This window comes from Hippocampus bargibanti, linkage group LG01 (genome assembly GCF_051943395.1).
Source record: "Hippocampus bargibanti isolate YZ-2025 linkage group LG01, ASM5194339v1, whole genome shotgun sequence".
Taxonomy (NCBI): domain Eukaryota; kingdom Metazoa; phylum Chordata; class Actinopteri; order Syngnathiformes; family Syngnathidae; genus Hippocampus; species Hippocampus bargibanti.
The window spans coordinates 35434486-35458018 of NC_142734.1; the positions used below are offsets into that span (position 1 = coordinate 35434486).

The following is a 23533-nucleotide window of genomic DNA, read 5'->3' on the forward strand; positions in this document are numbered from 1 at the left end:
ATCTTGAGAGGTTTGATCCGCATGTTTGTTTTGGCCAAGCTTTTAAGTCGGATACCCTTCCTGACACAACCCTCTGTATTTATCCGGGCTTGGGACCGGCACAAGAAGCCTTATGTCCCTTTGTGGCTACAGAACAAGCAACTCGCTCAGTAAAAGGCTCCCAAACAAAAAAACGGTCATCGGCACAGCAACATTCAAAAAAGCAAAAACTGTACTCACCAATTGATGACAATGCTCTGATCTTGCCGTGAATGGGCATCTCTTTCCCTACATTACATCACAAACAGAACTTCAAAGTAATTGAAGATGCTTTATCTTACAGTCACATAATAAATAATGCAGTTATTTTACTTAATTCTTACCAAATAAAACATTGCAAAAATATTAACATACACCAATTACCACAGCAACAACAAAAACACATCTTAAGTGTGTATAAACAAAATCAACACCGCATGTTTCTGTAAATAGTTTTAATATTAAATAAAAAAAGACTCCCATATAAAAAAGAAAGCTACAGTCCACAATTTAATGGCATTTTTTTAAACATAAGTATTGAAAGCCAGGATGTAGTATGTGAAAAATACTCCCAGAAAATTCACAATTGTTTGCACTCATCTCTTTTCTCTAAACCATATAAAATAATAAAACACATTAATTGTACATATATACAAATCTCCAAGTGTATAGAAATTGCATAATTTTCTTTTTTCTTCTTTTTTTTCTGTTAAATACAGCGTGAGATGCCAGTATATCAAGGTAAGGGCAGTGTAAGGATATTTTCTACAGTTAGGCAGACTCATCAAATACCCGAGCTATCGCCGCTCCTGCTTTTAGCAATCCCTATTTTGTTCATGACAAAGAGGCTACATAACGGATGGCTGTCTACTCAAGGAAGGAAGTCAAAGAAACCCAAATACAGATGCTTTATACTACAAAAGAAAAAAGAAGAAAAATGACACATCTACGTTTTCAGCACCATCTGAAAACATTAGGAGTGTGTGCCTTATAGAGTCCTTTCTTTTTTTAAAGGACAACCGACATCACTTTTTTTGTTTGCTAACTGACATCAGAAAAACGTTTTGTAGCATCTAAAATACCAATAAAAATGACTTCAAGTGTCCAAAAACGACTTCAAAATGAAACCGGAAATGGCCAGTTTCAGAAGGTCCCGCCCCCTTGTTCGTGACGTCACGCCAAGACGTCTTGTCTTGCTCGAGAATCAAAACAATGGCTTCAGATTTGGAGAATATGCTTTCTTGTTACGCATCTAGTTATGAAATAGTTCTAAAGAGGAAAGCATACATGTTTGCAATCGATTAAAGAAGGTTTTCTGGCTCATTTTGATGGCTCAAGACTGACGTGTAGTGTCACAGAAAATGCAGAAGATGGTGGCAGAGGTCCGTGTAAGGAATTAATCAGCCCGATTCCACAGGCTGATTCCTTACATGGAGCTTTGTCGCCATTTTCTGCCTCTTTTTGGTGCAACACAAAGTTTTCAGACCAAACAAGTACAGCAAAATGCATTGACGTGATGTGATGGAAGGACTGCCACAACGTGTCCTTTTTTTCGGTCAGGGGCGTTCCTTCAGTGACGTAGGGTGAGAACTCGTCACCAACTCAAAAACCAGACTTCCGGAATATTCAGCGCGAGTCTTAAAATGTAAAATATAGCTATATGCGGTGGAATCTATGTAAAATACGCTCAGTAGAAGTCATTTGAAGCCATCTTACAAATTATGGACACAACTTGTCCGGAGACGTCGGTTGTCCTTGAAACAGATGGTCTCATCCATAACATGATCAGAATTTCAACTAAAGCACGAGTGAGGGGCTCAGTAATAGCTCTGTTGTCCTACACAATCAACATACTAAAATAGACACACACGCGCACACACACACACATACATACATACATACGTACATACAGTTACATCCACACTTTCCACAGAGAGCATGGTTCAAGTAGACGGGCTTCATTGCGACTCACAGTAACACATACATGAGAACAGTACTTGTTTTTCTGTGTTTAAAAGAAAAAGATGACGCTAACATTGTGAAGAGAGCTGTGATCACACCAGCACAACCATTATTGTGTTAACTAGACCTAAGAGTGAGAAAATAGCCACATTAAAAAAAATTTCCGCACAGTTTTCCACTGATTTTCATGGCATTGTTTAACATGAACGGCATGATTAGTGCAGTTGACTGAGAATGACGCAAAAAAAGTGATGTGGATTGGGATACTCAGGAAGTGTAGTCTTTAAATTTGACTGACAGCGCTCTGCACCAATCACTGCCTCTGAGACCTCACCCCTCGTCTCCTTCTGCCTCGGAGTGATGTGTCGGGCTTCAAAAGGGCCGTCTGCGACAGGAGGGAGGGGGAGGGGATTATTCAAGGTACAAATGTACACAAAAATATGGGAATAAACTGAGGGAGAAAAATTGCTTTTTTAAAGGACAACCGACACCACTTTTTTGCTTCCTAACTGAAATCCGAAAAATGTTTTATAGCATCTAAAATACCCAAAACACGCAGGATGATATTTTTAGTCAAATGCGATACACCAATAAAAATGACTTAAGTGTCCAAAAACTACTTCAAATTGTACCCGGAAGTGGCCGGTTTCAGAAGGTCCCGCCTCCTTGTTCGTGATGTCACGCCAGGATACTCCTTCACAAATTACTATAAAATACGCTCAGTAGAAGTCATTTGAAGTGATTTTACAAATTATGGAAACAACTTGTCCGGCGACGTCGGTTGTCCTTTAAACTTCTGTGATCCTTTAATCAATTGTGCATCAAGTGTGCTGTCCCTAATTGCGGCAATAAACAAGTCATACCGTAGTAGCGTTGGTTTGTTCGAGTGCTGTTGTAGCATCAACGTCTCTGAAGTCCTCCAACACATTCTGCAGCCTGACGCACAAAGGATGAAATCAGTGAAAACACAAAAACACACAATGAAAAACAGTTCACGAATGACTGACAATTCAACTTACGTCTGTTTTCTTTTTCTCCCTCGACGGACTCCAGGCGCAGTTCCTGATTGTTCCTTGGTTAAAAAAAAAAAAGGCAGCACAATGACATGGTTGGTCAGATATTTAAAATTGCACCATTACAATCAAACAGTTGACTGAATATTGGAAAAAAAAATACGTTCAAACAGTGTTTGAAATAACGTCTGCCCGGAGGCGTAAGATTTTTACGTTGGGCGCACAACTTTGAAAACGCCTCGGCCCGGGTGGCCCACAACTTCTTCAAGAAAAAAATAAATAAATAACAATATTTTTTTTCAAATCAAACTTTTGTTTTATTCAATAAAGCAAAAGCTATAAGCAAACCGCTACAAGCCACGTGGACTTATCTTTCTAAATGGCTTGCAAAACTCTCAAGTACACTTTTCAGTCACGGTGTAGTCCGAAGCACGAAACAGGCTTCTGATTGGCTGCCGAGTATGCAAATTGCCAAACGAATTTGGCAATTTGCCGCTTAGAAATATTATTGTATTCATACGTATGGTGAATCGTTGGGTGTTGCACTGAGCAATTATTTGATATTTTCTGACAAAAATTCAAAGGAAAGAATCAGCCCATTTCCACGGAGCTTTGGTGTTTCGCATTTGACTAAAAATATCATCCTGTGTGTTTGAGGTATTTTAGATGCTATAAAACGTTTTTCTGATGACAGTTAGGAACCAAAAAAGTGGTGTCGGTTGTCCTTTAAAAAAAAAACAAACAAGACACTTACCCTTCCCTGTTCACTGTGCAACAATGTCCCAGGAGCATCCTTATGCGGTCTCCCACTGCAACCGTCCCCGGGATTCAGATAACCTGCCTGTCTATCCACACCAGTACAGTCCGTTTTTGCTTCCTCCAAGTATATGGATGGTAAAGGGGGCTCTGGATGGGTGTGCCCCTCCACCATGACTGTTTTTCTTTGCAAGGGTGATGTGGCCACATCCTCGGTGGGTTTGGGTGTACCCTGGGCTGGAGAATGAGCTGCGGCTTCCAAATTGAGGCGCGACAAGTCTGGGTTTCGCAGGGAGCAAGCTCGCCGTGGGCTAAGGGAGACCGGGGCGCTCGCCTGGTGCTGAGTTGGGGCAGGTGAGGAGACAGTGTGGTGCTCCATAGGGAAAGTGACAGGCGGTAAGGCACAGAAAGGTGATGTCGGGTCAGATGGCCCAGAGTGGACCCCATCTTCCTGCTCTTTAGCGTTAATTTGAAGGAAGGAGGTGTAAATTGTATCCATAAAAGAGGTGTAGGGGTCAATAACTGGCCTGCTATCAGACCCTCGATGTGGTGGTCGGCTTGTTTCTTGGGTGGGTGTTGGAAGCGGACTAGTGACCTCTTCAGGGGAGATCTGAGAGGCTGGAATGTCACAGTGAGAGGCGGGGCTCTGTGTTTCCTGCAACGAGTCAGACTTATCTCCTTCAGAGGAGGGTGCAAGATTCAGCTGAAAGTAGAAAAGCAAAAATACAAGTTTCAAATAAGTGCGCGAACGCACTTGGTCAGGCTGGCCGAACTCTGGAAGGTTTTATCTGTGATCGTTTTAAATTCCATCTCACATTGTTAAGTGACCAAAAGTCACATTTTATCGATCAACTCAGAGACGTGCATTAACTTCTCACAACTGTATGTCAAGTTAGTTGTTGCTTAACAGCAATTACTTAATATACAGTGCTGAAAAGAAAGTGACCCCATAGTATTGGGGAATTATGCCAATGAAGTTTTCCACACCCCCTTTGAGTGCAGACATAGTTTGCTATCAAGTGGAGTACTTTTGCCATTATGAAACCGAAAAAGACCCCAGAGCAGGCTAGTGTTAAACCAAAAAGGACACAAAAGAAAACTACGGTCGAGAAGAAGAAGATCATTGAAAACACGAACGAGGTGTGTGTTTGTGTGACTTAGCGTCCCAGTACGCTAAGTCAACCATTGCTACGAGTGGCAAAGGGTGTTTCTGTGTTGTCTAAGCAACGGTCTCAAGCAATAAAAGAGGCTGAAAATCTTCTGTTGATTCGGATTAACGAATAGCAGTTAGCAGGGGACAATGTGAGTGACGGTATTATCGCCGAAAAAGCAAAGCAACTACATCAACGACCATCACAAACGTAATTAAAAGCACTTTATTATACAGTAGTTTATTCCTTGAATTAAAATACAATATCATTTATTATACATACAATAAGGTATATTTTGTGTAGTTTAAAGGCTTATTTAGTCAAACATGTTTTATGGGGACCTGGGAACGGATTCTTCTCATTTTTAATGGTTTCCTATGAGAAATAAATTTTTGGAAGACGAACTTTTCGCCTTACACACACTTTCTGGTAACCAATTAAGTTTGTAAGCCGCATGTCATTTAGTTACCTGAATGTTGTTGAGCAAGTTGATGGTCCCATCAGGACCTTGCAGGAGAGGCATTCCTAAAGATGAGGTCTGGACTGAGGGCAGGAGTATGGAACCGGCTCCAATACCCACCATGTTATGGAGACCAGCAATGCCAGAAATGTCTCCTAGAAAGCAGTATTCCGTCAATAATTTCATGGGTTAATATTCGTGGGCATTAGTGATACGGGACATTGAGCCTCAGATGTATGTTGCTTGTGACTCACCTAACACAGCAGGGTTAAGCAAAGTGGGAAGTAATTGCTGGAGAATGGGGTTTTCCTTGCCTTGGAGAGAAAGGGGGATGAGGGTGTCCACACCAGCATCTGACAGTTCCTGGAAGACCACAATGCACTGATCAAATTTGAATTGTGTAATAAAACGGTGCCTAAATAAATCAAGTAGGCATTTACAAACTGTATTTTGTATTTCCTATATTAAAAATATTTGAAGAACTGACTGAAACATTTGGACGTGATGAACATGCAAAGATCAAAGGAGTCAGGAAGAGGGCAAATATTTTTTTCACAGCACCATAACACTAACAGTAAAAGAGTGAAAATTTACATTTTAGAATTAAAGAACAAAGTGGAACTGCCGTTATATGTGGTGGTCAACAACAAAAATGACTTTTTCTGTATTCACATGAAACCATTACTAAATCAAATAAGGTTCAGTAAATCAGTGCTTATCGAAGGAAATTAAAACAAGCCAAGAGGAAAGAACCAAGGAGACGTGCAGCCTACCTGAGGTTGGGTATGCTGAATAGGAGTTAACTGAGTATGGGGCAAATCAGCTGTGTTTAGAGCGGCTGTAAGGAGGGCGGGGCTAAAAGGTAGGAAGGTAGCCGGGTGAGGAGGAAGGAGCAAGGATTGCAGAGCTTGGACAGACCCCTCCACTCCAGGCGGGAGGGGAAGGCCCTGGGTGACTTCCAGAAGCCCCGGCCCGTGAAGAGTTGACGGATCCAGGAGAGCGGCGGCCTTATCCAACGTGAGTCCCTCCAAAGTGGCGGGGATCTGCGGCGACTGCTGAAGAGGAACCTCCAAGCTGACCGGACCCACCTGACTCAGTCCAGATAGGGGTAACAAAGGCACCTGGTGTTGCCCAAGCAACAAGGACGCCATAAGCAGAGCTTGGTGACTTGTTTTTTCTGTTAGCCCCAATTCAGATTCCTGTCCGGCGGCAGAAGCTGACGCCGGAGGTGGGATTGGGTTTAGAAGTCCCAACAGATTAAGAGGTATGTCCCCTTGCACGCCGCTCAACAGAGGCAACAACGGAAAGAGAGGATTACTGTTTATCTGTTGTTGCTTCTGTTGCTGATCCTGGCTTTGCTGCTGCGTGTCGGGTTGGATCAATAATGGCTGTTGCTCGACAAGATTTTGGCTTGCAGCGGTGGAAGGTGTCTGTGCATTTTGCCCGCCCAACCACACCCCTCCGAGGTGTAATGAGGACAGGACAGTAGGGTCCAGGATGGATGGCAGACCTCCTGTGGAAGACAGCAGCTGAAGGAGCTGATCTTGGTTCATGAAAGGGAAGGCCTCTGCCAGAGGTAAAGGGGCCGTCGAGTCGCTCATAGCTGTAGGTGTCTGAGGACGGACCTCCCCAAGCTGACAAGAGGCGACCACCTCCGACCTGGTGGGCGTCACAGATTTTGTTGAAGCAGAGTTCTTCAAGACCTCACGGTCCGAGTCACCGGAACCTGGAAAAGAACAAGCAAAAACATCTTAACCACAAATGTAAATGACTTGAAAATATGACGTGGAGCGTCATTCCTGAATTTGTTGGGGTTTTAGTTTTTTTAGAGGGTGCCAATAAACCTCTGGCAATGTTTTCTTCAATCCCAGGAGGGGGCAGCATTTGCCTTTTGCCCAGCCGCCCCCACTTGCACCTCATATTACTCCAGACCCATATGATTTAGGAAGTAACTTTTTTTTGTGATGAAAGAAAAGTATAAGGTTTCCTACGCTGTATTGAATGTTTATGTAGTCCTAAAACTCAATATTCTGTGGATCCTGGAATTTGAGTGAAAATGACAAAAACCCTGGCACTGGAGTGGACACATTTCTGCACATGTCTGGCAGTGAATGAGTTAAAGATGCATTACAGATTTTTTTGTTTGTGAAACCCCAGTCTAAATAAAGACTGACAATTTAATTTCCTAAGCCATCTTTTTGCTACAAAGCCTTTTTTTTCTCATCATGTGAATGGTTGCTCATCCTTGTGTGCCCAGTGTGACTCCAGCGAGGAATCCTGGGTGTATCCTGCCTATTAGCCGAAGATAACTGGGATAGGCCCCAGCATGGCTGATACCCTCGTGACGATAAACGGTTCTGAAAAAAGATGGCTAGGTGGATGTTTTTGGTATATACATAATTCCTGTGAAGATTACTCACCCGGAGAATGATTTTCGTGGGAAGACATCACTATAGCCGTTGTAGGGTCAGCTAAGCTGCGTTCCTCCTGCCGTTCGGAGGAGGATGCTGCAAGAAGGGCTAGAACATGATTGCTGAGATCAAGTGGCTTTGGTGAGGTGGATAATGCCACGGATGCGTCGCTTTGCGGATGACTCGGGTCTGCTGTTGTTGACGGATCATTACAGATCATGCTTTGTGGCGTTGCTTCTGGTGAAAGCGTCCGGAAAACAGTGTCAGTTGCTTGAATGTGATTCTCAGTTGGATGATGCCTGTCAAGTGGAGTTGGTGACACACGTGACACAGATGGGCCGCTGATGTTGTGTGAAGCTAAATTGGAGCGTGACAACATTGAGGATGTAGAAGAATGTCTTTGTCGAGGACTTAATCTCACAGAGTAAGATTGCGACTGCACGGAACTGAAATGAGTGGAGGTGCGAGTGGGAGAAAGCATCTCTGGAACCAACGATATGAGATTAGTGTTACTGGTTCGGCACGGTGACGGAGACTGCGGGTGTTTGCCACTGGAATGAGGGGATGTAGGAGAGGACGATGGTGTGGGACTCTGCGTCTTAGTGTGACCACCCCCTTCTATAGGCAAAGATCCCAAATGAGCTGGAGCAGGGTTCGAAGCCGAGGCTGCGGCCTGAGCATTCTGTACACTGAGTAAGTGCAAAAGAGCAGAAAGGGGCTGAGTCGGAGGATCCAAGCTAAGAGATGTTGGTGCCAAACCTGTAGTGATATCCAAGGCTTCTGCCCGTCGAGGAGTTCCCGAAAGATTTGCCGTCTGTTTGAAAGCCAAGAACTTGGATGTCTGCCCCTGTGGGAGATGATGGTGGAGCTGGGGCGTGACACTATTCGCATTCTGCGCATCTGATGTAGAGGCAGAGACGGAGCGAGGGAAAGCCAAAGGTGAGAGGTTGAGAGCAATAGCAGAGACACATTCTCCCGGCTGGGTCTTCTGCGGCCCGTTGGCCAACTGCGCCGTGTCTTTGATCGTGCTCACAACTATGGGAGATCGCCGCCTCCTTTTCCTGTGCGATGCGTTTTGTTCTGTTTTAGGAGGCAGTTGGGGCAAGGAAGACGCCAGGGACTGGGCTAGGGACTGGGGTGAAGGAAAGAGGACAGAAGATGCTGCTGCTGCTGCTGCTAGAGCGGGATAATGAGGCCTAGAGGCAGGGGAGGAAAGGTGGCTGTTTTTTAAAGTGCTGTTTGTTACCTTTGTCGACTGTCTTTGCTGTGTCTTCGTCACAACTTCCAAGGAGGAGGACACATTTGGTTGGCCGCGGGCCGCATTCGAGCCCTGGTCATGGGTTACCTGGCTAACCAGCTGAGCTTTTGCAGCCGCGGAGAGCAGACTACTTGCGGGAAAAGAAGTTGAGGGCGGCAGTTGGCCCTTGTGACTGTGGTGGTTCAAAAATGGTGTCACACTCGTGTTGGAAATCCCCGCGGGATTCAAGCCGAAACCTGGCGGTACTGCGCCGAGACATGCTGTACTGTTTGCGGGTTTCGGTGAGGGAGCATGAGGACTGTGACTGCTTTGGTTAGTCAATGTGCTGGGGGTCGTAGGGTTTGCCAGGCGGTGGTTATTAGTGCTACTGTTGCCAGAGTTCTTAAACTGCTCCAAGATGTCTTCCAGCTTAAACTTGAAGATGTGGGGGCCTGGGGTTGGCGAACCACAAGGCAGAGGGGAGTGTGGAGAGGAAGAGCAGGACTTCCTCCTCCGTGAGAAATTATTTGCTGTCAGGCCTTCAACCGTTGTAGTGGAGCCCCCACCCAGATCAGAGACACGAGAAGGGGAGGCCGGAGGGTAGTGGGGCCGCTGCTGAGGAGACACAGAATTCATGTTTTGGACAGCGGGGGAGAGGATGGGGGACGGCGAGAGGGGAGAGCCTCCACATATGACCCCGTGCGGATGCTGCGCTTGAGTCTGTGAAGCTCTTGCTCCTATGACAAAGCTTTTGGGAGAAGAGCAAGGAGGGGACGATAGGGGCCTTAGGAGAGGAGAGGCGGGTGTTTCAGGGGTTTGGGGCATTTTCTGACCTTGACTGAGGTTTTGAGGAGTGGGAGTGTGGGGTGACCTTTGGGCAACATGGTAAGCAGAGAACGGGGGGCTGCTGGAAGTGGTCAAGGGCACAGTTTGAGAAAGAGGAGGATGCTGAAGCCTCCGTAGAGCATCAAGGGAATGGTGAGGGTTTCCACCCGTGTGAGCACCCGGGGAGGAACCATTATAAGGATAAATAAACTTGTGAGAGGAATTGGGGCTGGCGCTGGGGTTAGGGTGGCCGTTATTCTGAGGTGGCGCAGGAGACGGACGAAATTTGGGATGGTAAGTGCCTCGGTCCTCTTCTTTATGCTCAACAAGAGTCCTCTTTGGGATGCAATTGCCCACTCCCTTGCTCACCTCTGAAAAAAATAAGAGAAAAAATAGTTGTTGATTGAAAATGATCAAACATTTTGTTTTTATGACAACCTCTTACTACAATCGGCTGCACAATCACAGTGACGGATATTAAACGTTTTCAAAATAACAATCAGATGGAGTTTAGCTTTAGCTTTGCTTTCTCTTCACATCCACGATACCATTCTGTCCCCCATCGTTGGACATTGTTTTGTATATGTTTATGTATTATAACTAGCCAATTTCTTGATTGGTAGGTCTTACCCGGGTTATGGAGGTGACCAAAAGGCAGGTGTGACGCCTGCATACTGCGACACAGAGCGGCCATTGCCACCACTTTCCTGCGATGGTTACACAGTTTGGTCATGTCCTGCTCTGCTTTGCCTTGGGGCTGCTTGTGCTGCTCAACCTTTACTCCCAATGTAAAGTTGAAAACCTGTTAGAGGAAAATAAAAGAGTGTTATTGTCCTGACACTAAAGTATATTCTTTATACAATAGTTCAGTGCCTGAACAACTCAAGGCATAGAAAAAAAATATAGCAATGATTTAGATGAAATGCAGTCATCACCAGAACGATAAATTGCTGATGCTTTTCCTTGAGATCCAAATCAGGTCATTAGACAACACTGTGATGTAACAAAACATGAAGTCCCACAAGTGTGGCTGCCACAGCAAACACCCTGCCCACTGCGTGTATGCATGTACCCCCGTGAGGAGCTATGCTACCTGAACAACAATTGTTGCGAGCGACTGAGATTGCCTCAAGGCTACTAATGACAAGGACAAGCGCCACTGGCATTTTCTTCACAATGTCCCTTTTACTTTCCAGATAATTCTAATTTGCACAACAGCAGTTGAAATTGGTTCAAGATTGTTACTATGGTATTTATCTGAAATGGACAATTGTATGAACCAACACTGAATGGCTTGGAGGTGTAAAGCCATAAATCTCCTCATATTTTGTCATACGTGATCATGTAAAGGGAGTTTTTGCTAAAAGGGACTACAACAGTGCTCAGAAAGGTGACCGTTATCTGTTACGTCAGACTTTGACTAATTGAGCTACGCACAGTCAGTCAATGTTTCCATCTTTTTGCCCAATTCTAGCAAAATACACGATAACCGAAGCAACCAGGTTTACCTTGCTGATGATAAGCGGGCACTCCAGACCACATTTACAAGTACCATCAGTCAACAGGTAGGTCTTCACCTCATCCAGGGAGGACAGAGAAGTTCCACTGGGACTATATAAACATACAGATATGCACGTGCAAATTAGTAGTTCTCATTTGACTGATATCTAGCATGGCTTAAGTGGTTCAAGTCAAAGTTGCAGTAATTTAGAACCTTCGGCTAATAGTGATTGGATTGTTTTGTCACCACATCCATGGTACAACAACAGCATGCGACGAAAACACATGGCGACCGCTCATCTGTAATGCAAAGTTGAGACTATAGTATGTATATAGTTTGGGTTTAAGGATTGGAAACAATGGTAATCCAGGTGATCGGACTGGGACCATCTCTACGATAGAAAAAGGCGCAGAGCGAAAAAGTGTGTGTGTGCCTGTCCACTAAGGAGAAAAGATTAATTAATTATAAAAAAAGGGTTTTGACAACTTCGATTCACAAAAAATATTAATTAAATAAAATGGGCTACATGTACAATGAGAATGCCACAATTTGGATGACGTTGCCTGAATACAAAGCATTGTCGACCGCCACATTTTCATCTATATAATCAACACACCTGAGATACACAACCTGGCCGCCATGCACTCTCCTCTGCCAGCCGATTGGGACATGTACGGCAGAGGTGACGACTTCATCCTTGTCCCCACTGCCAGTGTCACTTCCGCCCATCATTCTGTAGCTGCAGCCTGCCAGCGGCTTGATATACAAAAATAATAAATTACATTAAATGACATTTAAAAATTCAAACCATTACAGCTCTTTGACAAGTATAGTTACAGAGTCTACCGACTTTAAACGTACAATATTTTTGTTTGAATCAAGTTTGGGGTGGGGTTACGTTATATGTGGTACAGATTTTGAACAATGATCTCACATGAGGCATATGCATACACACAAACACATACATACATACAGTGTGGCCAAGTACATTTTATGTTACTTTTGTAGAAATAGTCATGGATAGTGCAGTGGTACACAACGTGGGATCTGTTCCCACTAGGTGATGGTGTGAAGGTGGGTGTGGTTATTTGTCTCCATTATGTGTCCTGTGACTGAGTGACAACCAGTTCTGCTCCTTTGTACGCCATTCATTTTTGCTTTGTCAATCAATTGTGATTTTTGTTGCCTCTTAATGATTTATAGGACGGATGATTGGAACCTGGGCATCCAGTCTCCAGTTATGTTGAATACATATCCAACTTGTATCCACATATGAAAGAATCTTGGGTTCTGAGTTGTACTATAGCATTATACTAAATAATTATAATATGAGTCACATGAAAAAATGGTTCTGCAAAAAACTTACGTGTGATTCGATGCTCCAATGTGATGCCACTTTTTAGGCAAATATGGGTGTTTTTTTGCAGCTTATAACTCTACACATTTAGAATTCTGAATCACCAAAATGCACAGTGCCGAGAAAAACTGGCAGGTGCACATGTAACATGAATCCATTAATACACAGTCTGTACAGCTAATTGTTTTATTATGGTGACAGTGTAAGCAGCGTACTCACATTATATTTCTGAAATAATAACTGTAGACTTATCCAGTCATCACGAGGATTAAAACATTATTAACTAGAAGATTAAGATGTAAATAAAAATACCTTGTCATCTTTGTGAAGCCAGGCTCGGGTTTGGCTAGGGTATTGACTCTCGGATGAACATGCTGATGGGGTAGAAGCACACAGATTGCCAGTTAATCTGACCCAACGTCCAAAGTGTCCCCCGCCCTGCCGGGCCTCTGCCACGAAGGATGAAAAAAATGTTTATTCAGTTCACATCCAAGGAGGAGCTGATATGAGGATGATGATCCTGCAACAGAAGTGTGGAGGTGGATTATGTAACATGGGAAGTCCCACAGTAGCAGACCATTTGGAAGATTACCAAATGCACGTTTTATTTAGATCATAGACATTAAAATATAATAGTCCGTTCTCGCAAAGAAGAGAAAAACATTGGAAGTTCCTCACATATTGCCGCTACTTTTAGGTGGGATGTGGTGTGTTAAAATATAGGCCTATCTTTTAGTGGGTGTCCAGCCGTATAAATAAATCGCATACACAACAATTAATGTACACGTTTAAAGCAAGCACTGTTAGACGTGCCTAACAAATGGAATTATGCCACAGTGCCAAAATAAGAGTCCAAAGTGTCGGGTCGGGGTAAATGAAGAATCTAAACACTCCGGCTGACACGACAGGCTAAAATGCTAGGCTAATAGCTAAGCTAGCAAACGCGTCCACTTTGCAGTGTTGTCGTGACAGCTGTCAGGCGCACTAAACTCTTGCACATTAGCCACGGCAATATGTACACGCGACTGACCGACAGACACGCAGTTAGAAATACGTGAAATTGATTGCTCACTAAAGCACAGAAATGTTCCGGGGACGACAGGGGTCAACCTATCTACCTTTCTCGGCGTCAGGCTCTCTGTGTTGGCGAAGTTTTGAAGTCTTCCCTTTGCTGGCTCGCGGGAGAATCAAGTTAGCTGGTTAGCTAATGATTGCTTTTTGACGGACACAACGTTGACACAAACATCAAGAAACACTTCCAGCGTAACTCGCGTCAAACCGCGACGAGCGGCCGACGTGTGAACAACGTATGCAAGTTCAGTTAACAGACAAAGGGCAATAACGCCGCAATTTGACTGCGCCTTGGGAAATGGAGGCTAAAAGCGAGCACAGAGACGGGCGAAGCATAGATAGCTGACTGAATTTACTTGATTCGGAGTGTCCCGACAAGAGTGGAGGCTGCCCCGATGACTCATGCAAGACGTTGTTTTCGTCTCACTATTTCTATAGGCCGTCTTGCATGCAGATATATTCCCATAACCATCGCGAGCCATGTAATCCCAAATTCACAGTTGCCTTGTTTTTTTTTTACATTCCCAGCCAAAAATAAATAAATAATGGACTTTCCAACCGCGCATGCGTACTCGGAGCTCAGGGAGGATTGTACCCAACATGCAACGGGAGCTTTGTCACCTTCCAAGTGGACATGGCCAATGCAGTGAGGAATAATAACTGCGCTTTGGGATAAAATCGTCAGCACATAAATGGCAGGCGAAAAATGATCATTTTATAATGAATGAATATTCATCTGAATGCTTGACGCGATAAGCGCTTGTTTATAAAATCAGAAAGCCTTTAATACTCCCATAATGGGGAAATGTGCAATCTACAGCAGCAAAATTGAAAGGAGTGGGCGTGGGGGTCAAAAGATAAAACAAAGTACGTATTTATGCACAAAAGAAAATGTCAGGAGACTGAAATGTAATGAAACTGCACAAAACCTGACTGAAATCTGCAACTGCCCAAAAAAAGTTTCATAAAATAACTGTACACAGTGCAAACTATTAAAAAAAAAAATCTAAAAATATAATAGTATGCCATACAATCCTTTACATATGAACTGTTATTTCATCAGGTTTTCAATTTTGATGGTAATTCTCCACTTGTTGAAATATTAGATTATAAAGTTGTCAAATTACTTTTTTCCAACCCCACCACGTCCATGCTTGTTTTTGTTGCACAGGTAACCCATATCATCCAATTATATTAATTTATTAACAGACGATGTGATCTGGTTGTTTATTCTTAATAATGAGTGAACAAATCATTAATAATAATAATGGGTAAAGTAGCCATATTGTAGTTCATTCATAAAAAAATAGTTATGTATTAGACTAATAGTCTGGTCATGCCTATTATATTTGTAACTAGGATTAGGGTACTGTATTTGAAAATGGGTGGACCAGTGGTTGGTATGTTGACCTCACAGCGCAGAGGCATGAGGTTCGATACCGCCTCTGGCCTTCTTGTGTGCATTTTCTCCTTGTGCCTGCGAGTACGTGGCGTTACTCCGGGTACTCGGGTTTCCTCCCACATTCCAGAAACTTACATCGTAGGTTAAATGAAGACTCTCAACACTACTTAGGTTTTAATGTCAATAATTGAATGTGCTGTTTTAGTATTGCAATAAAGCCAAAAGAAAAAAAGGCAAAATGCACACACATGCATATCTTAAGGACAGTATTATGAGTAAACAATATTTGTCCCAGGAATAGCCAAAAAGGCTATTTTTGATCTGCAGTCCCTAGACAGGTGACCAACGTTGCCTAAGAATAAAATACATAACAAAAAACGAGAATACGTATTCCAAAAGTACAGTTTTTTTGTATGTTTAATATAAATTGTTATTGTGGACTCTATAGAGGTTCAACGGTACAACAGAAGAATTTCCACAAACTGAATTCCTGATTTGATGGCAGGAAGTGATATTTGTGATTTGTTTGTCAATGAGTAGAAAAAAATGGATATGTTTGTAGGCTTGGCTGGCCAAACATTTCAAATAGGTGAAAGGGGACATGTGACGAAAATGGAGGGATAGAGAAGGTATCTAATTTCTCCTGATCCTCGGACCACAGTCTGGGGGTCTGCAGCTGTCCCAAATGGTCAACTTGACACATGAGTGCTCAGCTTGGCATTTACATCGTCATAGTCGCCCATTAACTCACATGAGGACTCCTGGAATTGGAAATCGACGAAAGCAAACCACGGACATGCAAAGACTGTTTAGCATGAACCGAGAAGAGAACGCATCGCTTGGTCAGGTGGGTTACCAGACTCTGATCTACTGATCCCCCCCCCCCCCCCCCCCCACACACACACACACACACACACGAATCAATGTAGTTATTGGCAACGACTGAAGGATTTGGGAAAGGAAACTTTCAACGGAAACTTCTCCTGTGACCTTCCACACAAAGGTATGCCTGTGCCAGCTTACATTATTAGTTTGTTATTTAAAGGACAACCGACGCCTCCAAACAAGTTGAGTCCATAATTTGTGAAATGGCTTCAAATGACTTCTACTGAGCGTATTTTACAAAGATTCCACCACATATAGCTATATTTTACGTTTTAAGACTCGTGCTGAATATTCCGGAAGTCTTGTTTTTGAGTTAGTGACGATTCCTGACGTCACGTCACGGAAGGAACGCCCTGATCGAGAAAGCGACACACAATGCATTTTGGGTACTTTGTTTGGTCTGAAAACTTCGTGTTGATGGCAAAATTAGAAGGAAAACACATAAATAACGCGATGGTGAATCGTTGTGTGTTGCACCAAGACTACTATTTGATACTCGTTGACACAAATTTCCAGTAGACAAATCAGCCCATTTCCACAGAGCTCTGGCACCATCTTCTGGTGCTCCATTTCTGTCCAGATCCCTCAAAATGACACGGAATAAATTCTTTAATCGATTGCAAACATGTATGCTTTCCTCTGCAGAACTATTTGAATCATATTCATAACTGAATGAGTAACAAGAAAGCAACATCTCCCAATCTGAAGCAATTGTTTTGATTCTCGAGCAAGGCAAGACGTCTTGGCGTGACGTCACGAACAAGGGGGCGTGACGTCACGAACAAGGGGGCGGGACCTTCTGAAACTGGCCACTTCCGGGTTCAATTTGAAGTCGTTTTTAGACAGTTTAAGTCATTTCACTAATAATACTATGAATAATAACCAATGGCATGTAAGATTAAATACATATTCTGTCTATCATTGTAGGTATAGCAGTGGTGCAGTACACAATGGATCAGTGAGTATACTTCCGGGATCCTGTTTCAGTTTCAATTGCCATAGGAATAACTGAAGTACTGTATTGTTGTTTGCTTAGCTTCTACTTGGCTGTTTTTCTATATTCACAAGAATACAACCTTTTAAATCTATTTAAATGTGCTGCATATGCGGCTTTCTGTTCATATGAGAGGCGAAATAAATGCAGCTTTTCAAATTGAAGCCCTTTCTGGGCTTTTCGGTAACACTGTCATGAAAAAAAGGTTGTTATTGATTTTTATTTGTATTTTTTAATCGGGAATCCGCTTATACAAATATATATATATAACAAAATTAACATTTTTGTGTTAAAGGACAACCGACACCTCCGGGCAAGTTGTGTCCATAATTTGTAAAATCACTTCAGTGTATTTTACAACAATTCCACCGCATATAGCTATATTTTACGTTTTAAGACTCGCGCTGAATATTCAGGAAGTCTTGTTTTCGAGTTGATGATGATCCCCTAAGTGATGTCACAGAGGGAACGCCCGTGAACAGAGAAAGCGTTGTGGGTCCTTTTTTTCATCTGAAAACTTCGTGTTGATGGCGAAATTAGAAAGAAAACACAAAAATAACACGATGGTGAATCGTTGTGTGTTTCACAACTATTACTACTATTTGATACTAGTTTACAAAAATTCCCAGCAGACAAATCAGCCCATTTCCAACAAAGTTTGGGCGCCATCTTGTGCATTTTCGGGGAGCTACATTGGAGTCTAGACCCCTCAAAATGATACGGAAGGACTTCTTTAATCGATTGCAAACATTTAAGCTTTCCTCTTCAGCACTATTTGAATCATATTCATAACTGGATGAGTAACAAGAAAGGATCTTCTCCGAAGCCATTGTTTTGATTCTCGAGCAAGGCAAAGACGTCCCGGCGTGACGTCACGAACAAGTGGGCGGGACCATCTGAAACTCGCAATTGTGGACTACGAGGTCATTTTGAAGTAATTTTGGGACACTTTAAGTCATTTTTATTGGTGTTTTGTATTTGACTAAAAATATCAGCCTGCGTGTTTTGGGTATTTTAGATGCTATAAAACCTTTTTCTGATGTCAGTTAGGAAACAAAAAAAAACGGTGTCGGTTGTCCTTTAAATATATAAAACAAGAAAACTGGTGCAATGACATTGTTTTGTCTCATCTACTAGGGAAGATGACAAAAACTCAGTGGATATTCACGACAATCCTCCAGCTCCTGACAATGTGGTGAGGGAGGATGGTGACACGGTGAGTGACAGTGACAAATCGACAAAATTCACATGGATGCCCACTTTAATGCATCAGCAAATCGTCATCTGCGTCAGAAAGGTTTTTCTTCACCATTTTTTGCCATTGTGTTCAATTAAATTTGAAACAATAAACGTATTGAAGTGACCGTAATCGGTATCGTGAGTACTCAAAGAATGAATATATGTTGTGGTATCAGTCTGAAAAAACATCACTAAATACTTAATATTTTATGGGCTACAGGTATACTTCATATATGAAGAAGAAGTGGAGGTAGAGGAGAAGGAACCAGAACCTCCAGAACCTGTCATCCGTGTCAATGACAAGCCCCATAAGTTCAAAGACCACTACTGCAAGAAGCCCAAGTTCTGTGATGTCTGTGCTCGAATGATAGTCTGTATGTTCATGGAAAATAATGACAACAACATGTATACTTTTATATCTTTAAAGCTCCAGTGTATCTTTCACATGTTTTTGTCCATCTTACAGTGAACAATAAGTTTGCTCTACGGTGTAAAAACTGCAAGACCAACATCCACCATTCATGTCAGTCCTACGTTGAGTTCCAGAAGTGCTTTGGCAAAATAGTAAGTGTCTCTTGTCTGTGTCTTGATATGTTACACATCGGTAAGAGTTTGGAATTACAATTAATAAAAGGGTTATTCGTTTACATTAGCAATTAAAAAATAGAACAGAAGAAATCTAAGAGAACATGATCAAAATATTTCAAATGTTCAGAGAATAATTTGTGCCTCGTTTATGTAACAGTATCTTGGCAATGTGTGTTTACGCAGTACAGTATTTGCGTGTGCATATTTGAAATGTAATTCGTAACAATGATTCTCTTCCCACCTTCAAGTCCCATCTTAAAACCCACTTATTTGAATTGCATTTTGTGTGTAGCTCTCTCTCTTGTTTCTATTTATAATTGTATTTTATTTATTGCATTCTATTTGTGATTGTATTTTATTTATTATAGTACCTATGCTTGTATGTGGCTGTAGAGTTGTAGAGAGCTTTGAAAGGCACATAAAATGTAATGTATTGTTATTATTATTATTATTATTATAAATGTGAAGGAATACCACAATCAAAGTTTATGCTAATTCATTTTAGCATGTCAATGGAGTATTACCGTAACTTTAGCATCTTCTTATTATTATTATTATGTATTATTAAATATTATCATTATGTATTATGTATTATTATTATAAATGTGAAGGAATACCACAAAGTTTATGGTAATTCATTTTAGCATGTCAATGGGGTATTACCTTCACTTTAGCATTAACAATAATACATGTAGTGGCGTTTTTAAGACAAAGCATGAGTTTTATTTAAATATACGGTGTCTAATTCTTTTTGTTGAGTTTTTGGTTTTGTTTTAAAGTAAGCTCCAACTGTAGGGTCATTAAACAGCTTAAAGGATGTTTAGGGTGAGCAGATTCACACTTCACGCTTGCTACGATGCTATGCTAGCAATGTGGCTCCTTCAAGGTACCATGTTATTTTGCACACTAGTCTTTTTTTTTCTATTACAATTATAAACTTGATTATCAAAATTGACACAAGCCAGACCCCAATTACATTTCTATTTCTCATTCAGCCAAATTGGGAATAGAATTCAAACAATAAACACTGCTGAGGTTGAACACAACCCTTGAAAGAAAACTGGTCGATTTTGATATGTTTAAATTAATAATCATTTTTTCATTAGTAATAAAATGGTCTGAATTAATCCCTTGCGGTGGTCAATCTGTTGCCTGTCCCAAATGGGATTAGTAAAAATGAAATTTAGGCACAAACAGGACAGTCAATCATCTTTTCATACCGGTTGACAATTTAGCGTCCTCAGTTAAAGGACACCCGACACCATTTTTTTTTTGTTTTCTAACTGACATCAGAAAAACCTTTTATAGCATCTAAAATACCCCCAAAAAAAGTGGAAAACATGGAACTTTCACAAAGGAAGGCTGGCGCCAACGTTCTTAATTGTTCTGGTAATATGAAAAGGAAAAAAAAAAATGCTATGTGTTAATCAAATATGACTTTTAAATGTTGTCTCTGTAGCCTCCCGGCTTCAGGCGGGCATACAGTTCACCTCTTTATGGCAGCGACCAACCAGATCCGAGTGAGTTTCCCTGATGTTGATGATCGCCTGTGCAGTGGTATTTTGAGAGTTGCATTTTTATCTCCAATATTACTTTTTGATGCACAACCTGGATGTCATCAACTATCATCAGACAATCCAAATCGGAATGACCCAGTTTTTGACACCCTAAGGGTGGGTGTCATCATGGCGAATAAAGAACGCAAAAAGAATGAAAATGACAAGAAAAATGTAAGTGACCTGTTGTGTGATTATGAAATGTCACGTTTTGTCCAACAGCGTCGGAACTTTCCAGTGAATCATTAAGAAGCGGCTTTACAATGAAAAGAACTTTGTTTTTCTCCAAGATGCTGATGATGATGGAGGAAGAGGAAGATGACAATCAACAACCCAAAGAAAATGAGGATGGAGGAGAAGGTACAAAGCAAAAAAAAAAAAAAAAAAAATTCTAACCGTGTCCTGACCAGATTTACTTTTAAACATGACGTTGACCATACTGAAAAAAGCCTTTGTGGAATGAATGTTTTGTCTGGTGGCTCTACAGGTAAGCCTGAAGAGAAGAAAGAGAAAGGAGGAGAAAAAGCAGATGACAAGGTAAGCCAAAAAAGTTGTATAAACTATTTTTTTACGTTTATTTTAAAGGACAACCGACACCCCTTTTTTGTTTCCTAACTGACATCAGAAAAACGTTTTATAGCATCTAAAATACCCAAAACACGCAGGATGATATTTTTAGTCAAATGAAAAACACCAATAAAAATGACTTAAAGTGTCCACAGACTACTTCAAATTGAACCAAGACGTCTTGCTTTGCTCGAGAATCAAAACAATGGCTTCAGATTCGGAGAAGTTGCTTTCTTGTTACTCATCCAGTTATAAATATGATTCAAATAGTTCTGAAGAGGAAAGCATAAATGTTTGCAATCGATTAAAGAAGTCCTTCTGTATAATTTAGAGGCGTCTGGAGTCCAATGTAGCGTCCTAGAAAATGTAGAAGATGGCGCCCAAGCTCCGTTGGAAATGGGCTGATTTGTCTGCTGGGAATTTGTGTCAACTAATATCACATAGTAGTCTTGGTGCAACACACAACAATTTACCATCACATTGTTTATGTGTTTTCCTTCTAATTTCGCCATCAACACGAAGTTTTCAGACCAAACAAAGTACCGCAAAATGCATTGTGTGTCCTTTTCTCGGTCAGGGGCGTTCCTTCCGTGACGTGAGGTCAGGAATCGTCACTAACTCAAAAACAAGACTTCCGGAATATTCAGCGCGAGTCGTAATCGAGTCGTAAAATTTAGCTACATGCGGTGGAATTTTTGCAAAATACGCTCAGTAGAAGTCATTTGAAGAGATTTTACAAATCATGGACACAACTTGTCGGTTGTCCTTGAAGACAGACAAACGCATGTTCATAGACTTTCGAGCAGCACAAGGGACAGTGGTTTGTTTGTGTGCTTTAGTCAAGACAACCTGGGTTAGAATCTGTCAGTTTTGAAATCATAATTTCTCACCATGCACAATATGTTTTGAATTATATTTAGTGGTATTTGAGCCAAAATGTGTATTCGAAGCACATTAATTGTATCTGTGCTCCCTCCATTAAAAACAGCATAAAGGAACCTTTTCCCAGTCACACTACTACTTGGCTCTCTACCGCTTCAAGGCTATAGAAAAGGATGATCTGGACTTTCAGTTAGTATGACAAAATTACTTCATTTATATTTAACTGACCTCTGAAATATCAGTATGCATACTAACCAAGGATATCTTGCCTGTTTTGTATTTAGCCCTGGTGATCGCATCACAGTCCTAGATGACTCCAATGAAGAGTGGTGGAGGGTGAGGTCAACCTCTTAAAGTCAATCCAAGCTTTGGTTCTCTGTCTGTCTCTCTTTATTTCTCTTTCTATGGTGTGTCTGTGTAAGCTCTTAATCGTACAGGAATGGTCCATCGATGAAAAGGTTTCTTCAGCCGTCATCTGTACTTCTTTGACGGTGTCAGACGTTTCGCTTCTTATCCAAGAAGCTTCGTCAGCAAACTAAAGTATTACTGGTAGTTTTGGTGGAGCCGCAGAGGACTAATCCCTGCAGCTCCACTGATTGCTTCTATTGTCCTGACTGACGACTGGTCTGATTGCCCAATTTGCTCTGGTATCACCTCATCAGCATAACTAAGCCTATGTTGCCTAAGCAGTCTATTGTATGAACGATACAAATTGAACCTCCCCCCACCAAACCTTTTCATCGATGGACCATTCCTGTACGACTGAGAGCTTACACAGACCAATGAAATAATATTGAACAGAATTATCTATAAAAAAAGAGTGACTTCATGGAATGAAATGCTCTCCAATATTACAGGGAAAGATGGGAGAGAAAAGCGGCTATTTCCCCACCAACTACCTCATCAAAGTGCGTGCATCAGAGAGGGTTTACAAGGTCACGCGCTCTTTTGTCGGGAACAGAGAGATGGGACAAATCACACTGAAGAAAGACCAGGTAAGAAAACACAAAATTGTCACGCTAAAGCAATGTTCATTATTACAGATATCTACTTTGGTATGTTGCTATGGGTGCACCACAAGAAAGTGAGTGTGTTGCAGGTACTTCTCATCACCAGGCCGTGGCGTTGTTGCTCTTCCTTTTTCAGATTGTGGTGAAGAAAGGAGACGAGAAAGGTGGCTACTTGAAGGTCAGCACAGGACGCAAGCTGGGCTACTTCCCATTTAATCTGCTGCAGGAGATCACTGTGATATGAGAAAAAAATAAAAGATATGTACATCCAAATACTTGTGTGCAAATGACAATATTAAAGAGTAAAGATTTTTATTCTGAAGGCATTCTGTATATTTTAAATGTCAGAAAATAGTGAATAGCCATTTATTTGTCTGATATTAGATTGTGTTGCACCAATACCAGTGATAGTGATACTAGTATCAGAAAGGACCCTGATGCAACATTAAACCCCTGTCAAGAGTGTGCGAGTATGAACAAATATATATCCAAAAATTTGGTTGAAAGGAAAGATGACTGAAAAATGCTGATTACTCTGATTAATTTTCAAAATCACACTGGTCAAATATTGACCGTTTTTTGAGTATTTTCCAAGCACTACCAGTATCCCATGTCAAGTTGAACAATGACAAAATAGGAACAGTGTTC

The 23533-nt window shown here is 41.7% G+C and overlaps 2 protein-coding genes across 5 annotated transcripts; one reads left to right on the forward strand and one right to left on the reverse strand.

The window, feature by feature from the left end:
- Window positions 1-997: 997 nt before the first annotated feature.
- On the reverse strand, window positions 998-14361 carry mbd6 (methyl-CpG binding domain protein 6). 2 transcript variants are annotated; one of them, XM_089013591.1, is made up of 13 exons: window positions 14119-14361; window positions 13004-13211; window positions 11951-12090; window positions 11342-11444; window positions 10464-10635; window positions 7781-10204; window positions 6134-7086; window positions 5615-5723; window positions 5370-5515; window positions 3748-4452; window positions 3000-3052; window positions 2844-2916; window positions 998-2365 (listed from the first exon to the last, which is right to left on the reverse strand). In XM_089013591.1, the coding sequence occupies exons 3-13, from the start codon at window positions 12064-12066 to the stop codon at window positions 2294-2296; spliced, it is 4926 nt and encodes a 1641-aa protein (XP_088869717.1). In that variant the 5' UTR covers window positions 12067-12090; window positions 13004-13211; window positions 14119-14361; the 3' UTR covers window positions 998-2293. The 2 variants fall into 2 exon arrangements, with proteins under 2 accessions (XP_088869717.1, XP_088869727.1); XM_089013601.1 differs by lacking the exon at window positions 14119-14361 and adding an exon at window positions 13810-14108.
- A 1475-nt stretch (window positions 14362-15836) lies between these two features.
- On the forward strand, window positions 15837-23207 carry stac3 (SH3 and cysteine rich domain 3). Of its 3 annotated transcripts, none has more exons than XM_089013612.1 (13): window positions 15840-16011; window positions 16977-17007; window positions 18181-18259; window positions 18503-18656; window positions 18749-18846; window positions 20330-20390; window positions 20503-20600; window positions 20717-20786; window positions 20914-20963; window positions 21982-22064; window positions 22160-22211; window positions 22733-22870; window positions 23022-23207. In XM_089013612.1, the coding sequence occupies exons 2-13, from the start codon at window positions 17000-17002 to the stop codon at window positions 23127-23129; spliced, it is 999 nt and encodes a 332-aa protein (XP_088869738.1). In that variant the 5' UTR covers window positions 15840-16011; window positions 16977-16999; the 3' UTR covers window positions 23130-23207. The 3 variants fall into 3 exon arrangements, with proteins under 3 accessions (XP_088869747.1, XP_088869738.1, XP_088869756.1); XM_089013630.1 differs by lacking the exon at window positions 15840-16011 and adding an exon at window positions 16071-16167; XM_089013621.1 differs by lacking the exon at window positions 20503-20600 and having other exon boundaries at window positions 15837-16011; window positions 20649-20786.
- The last annotated feature ends 326 nt before the right edge of the window (window positions 23208-23533 follow it).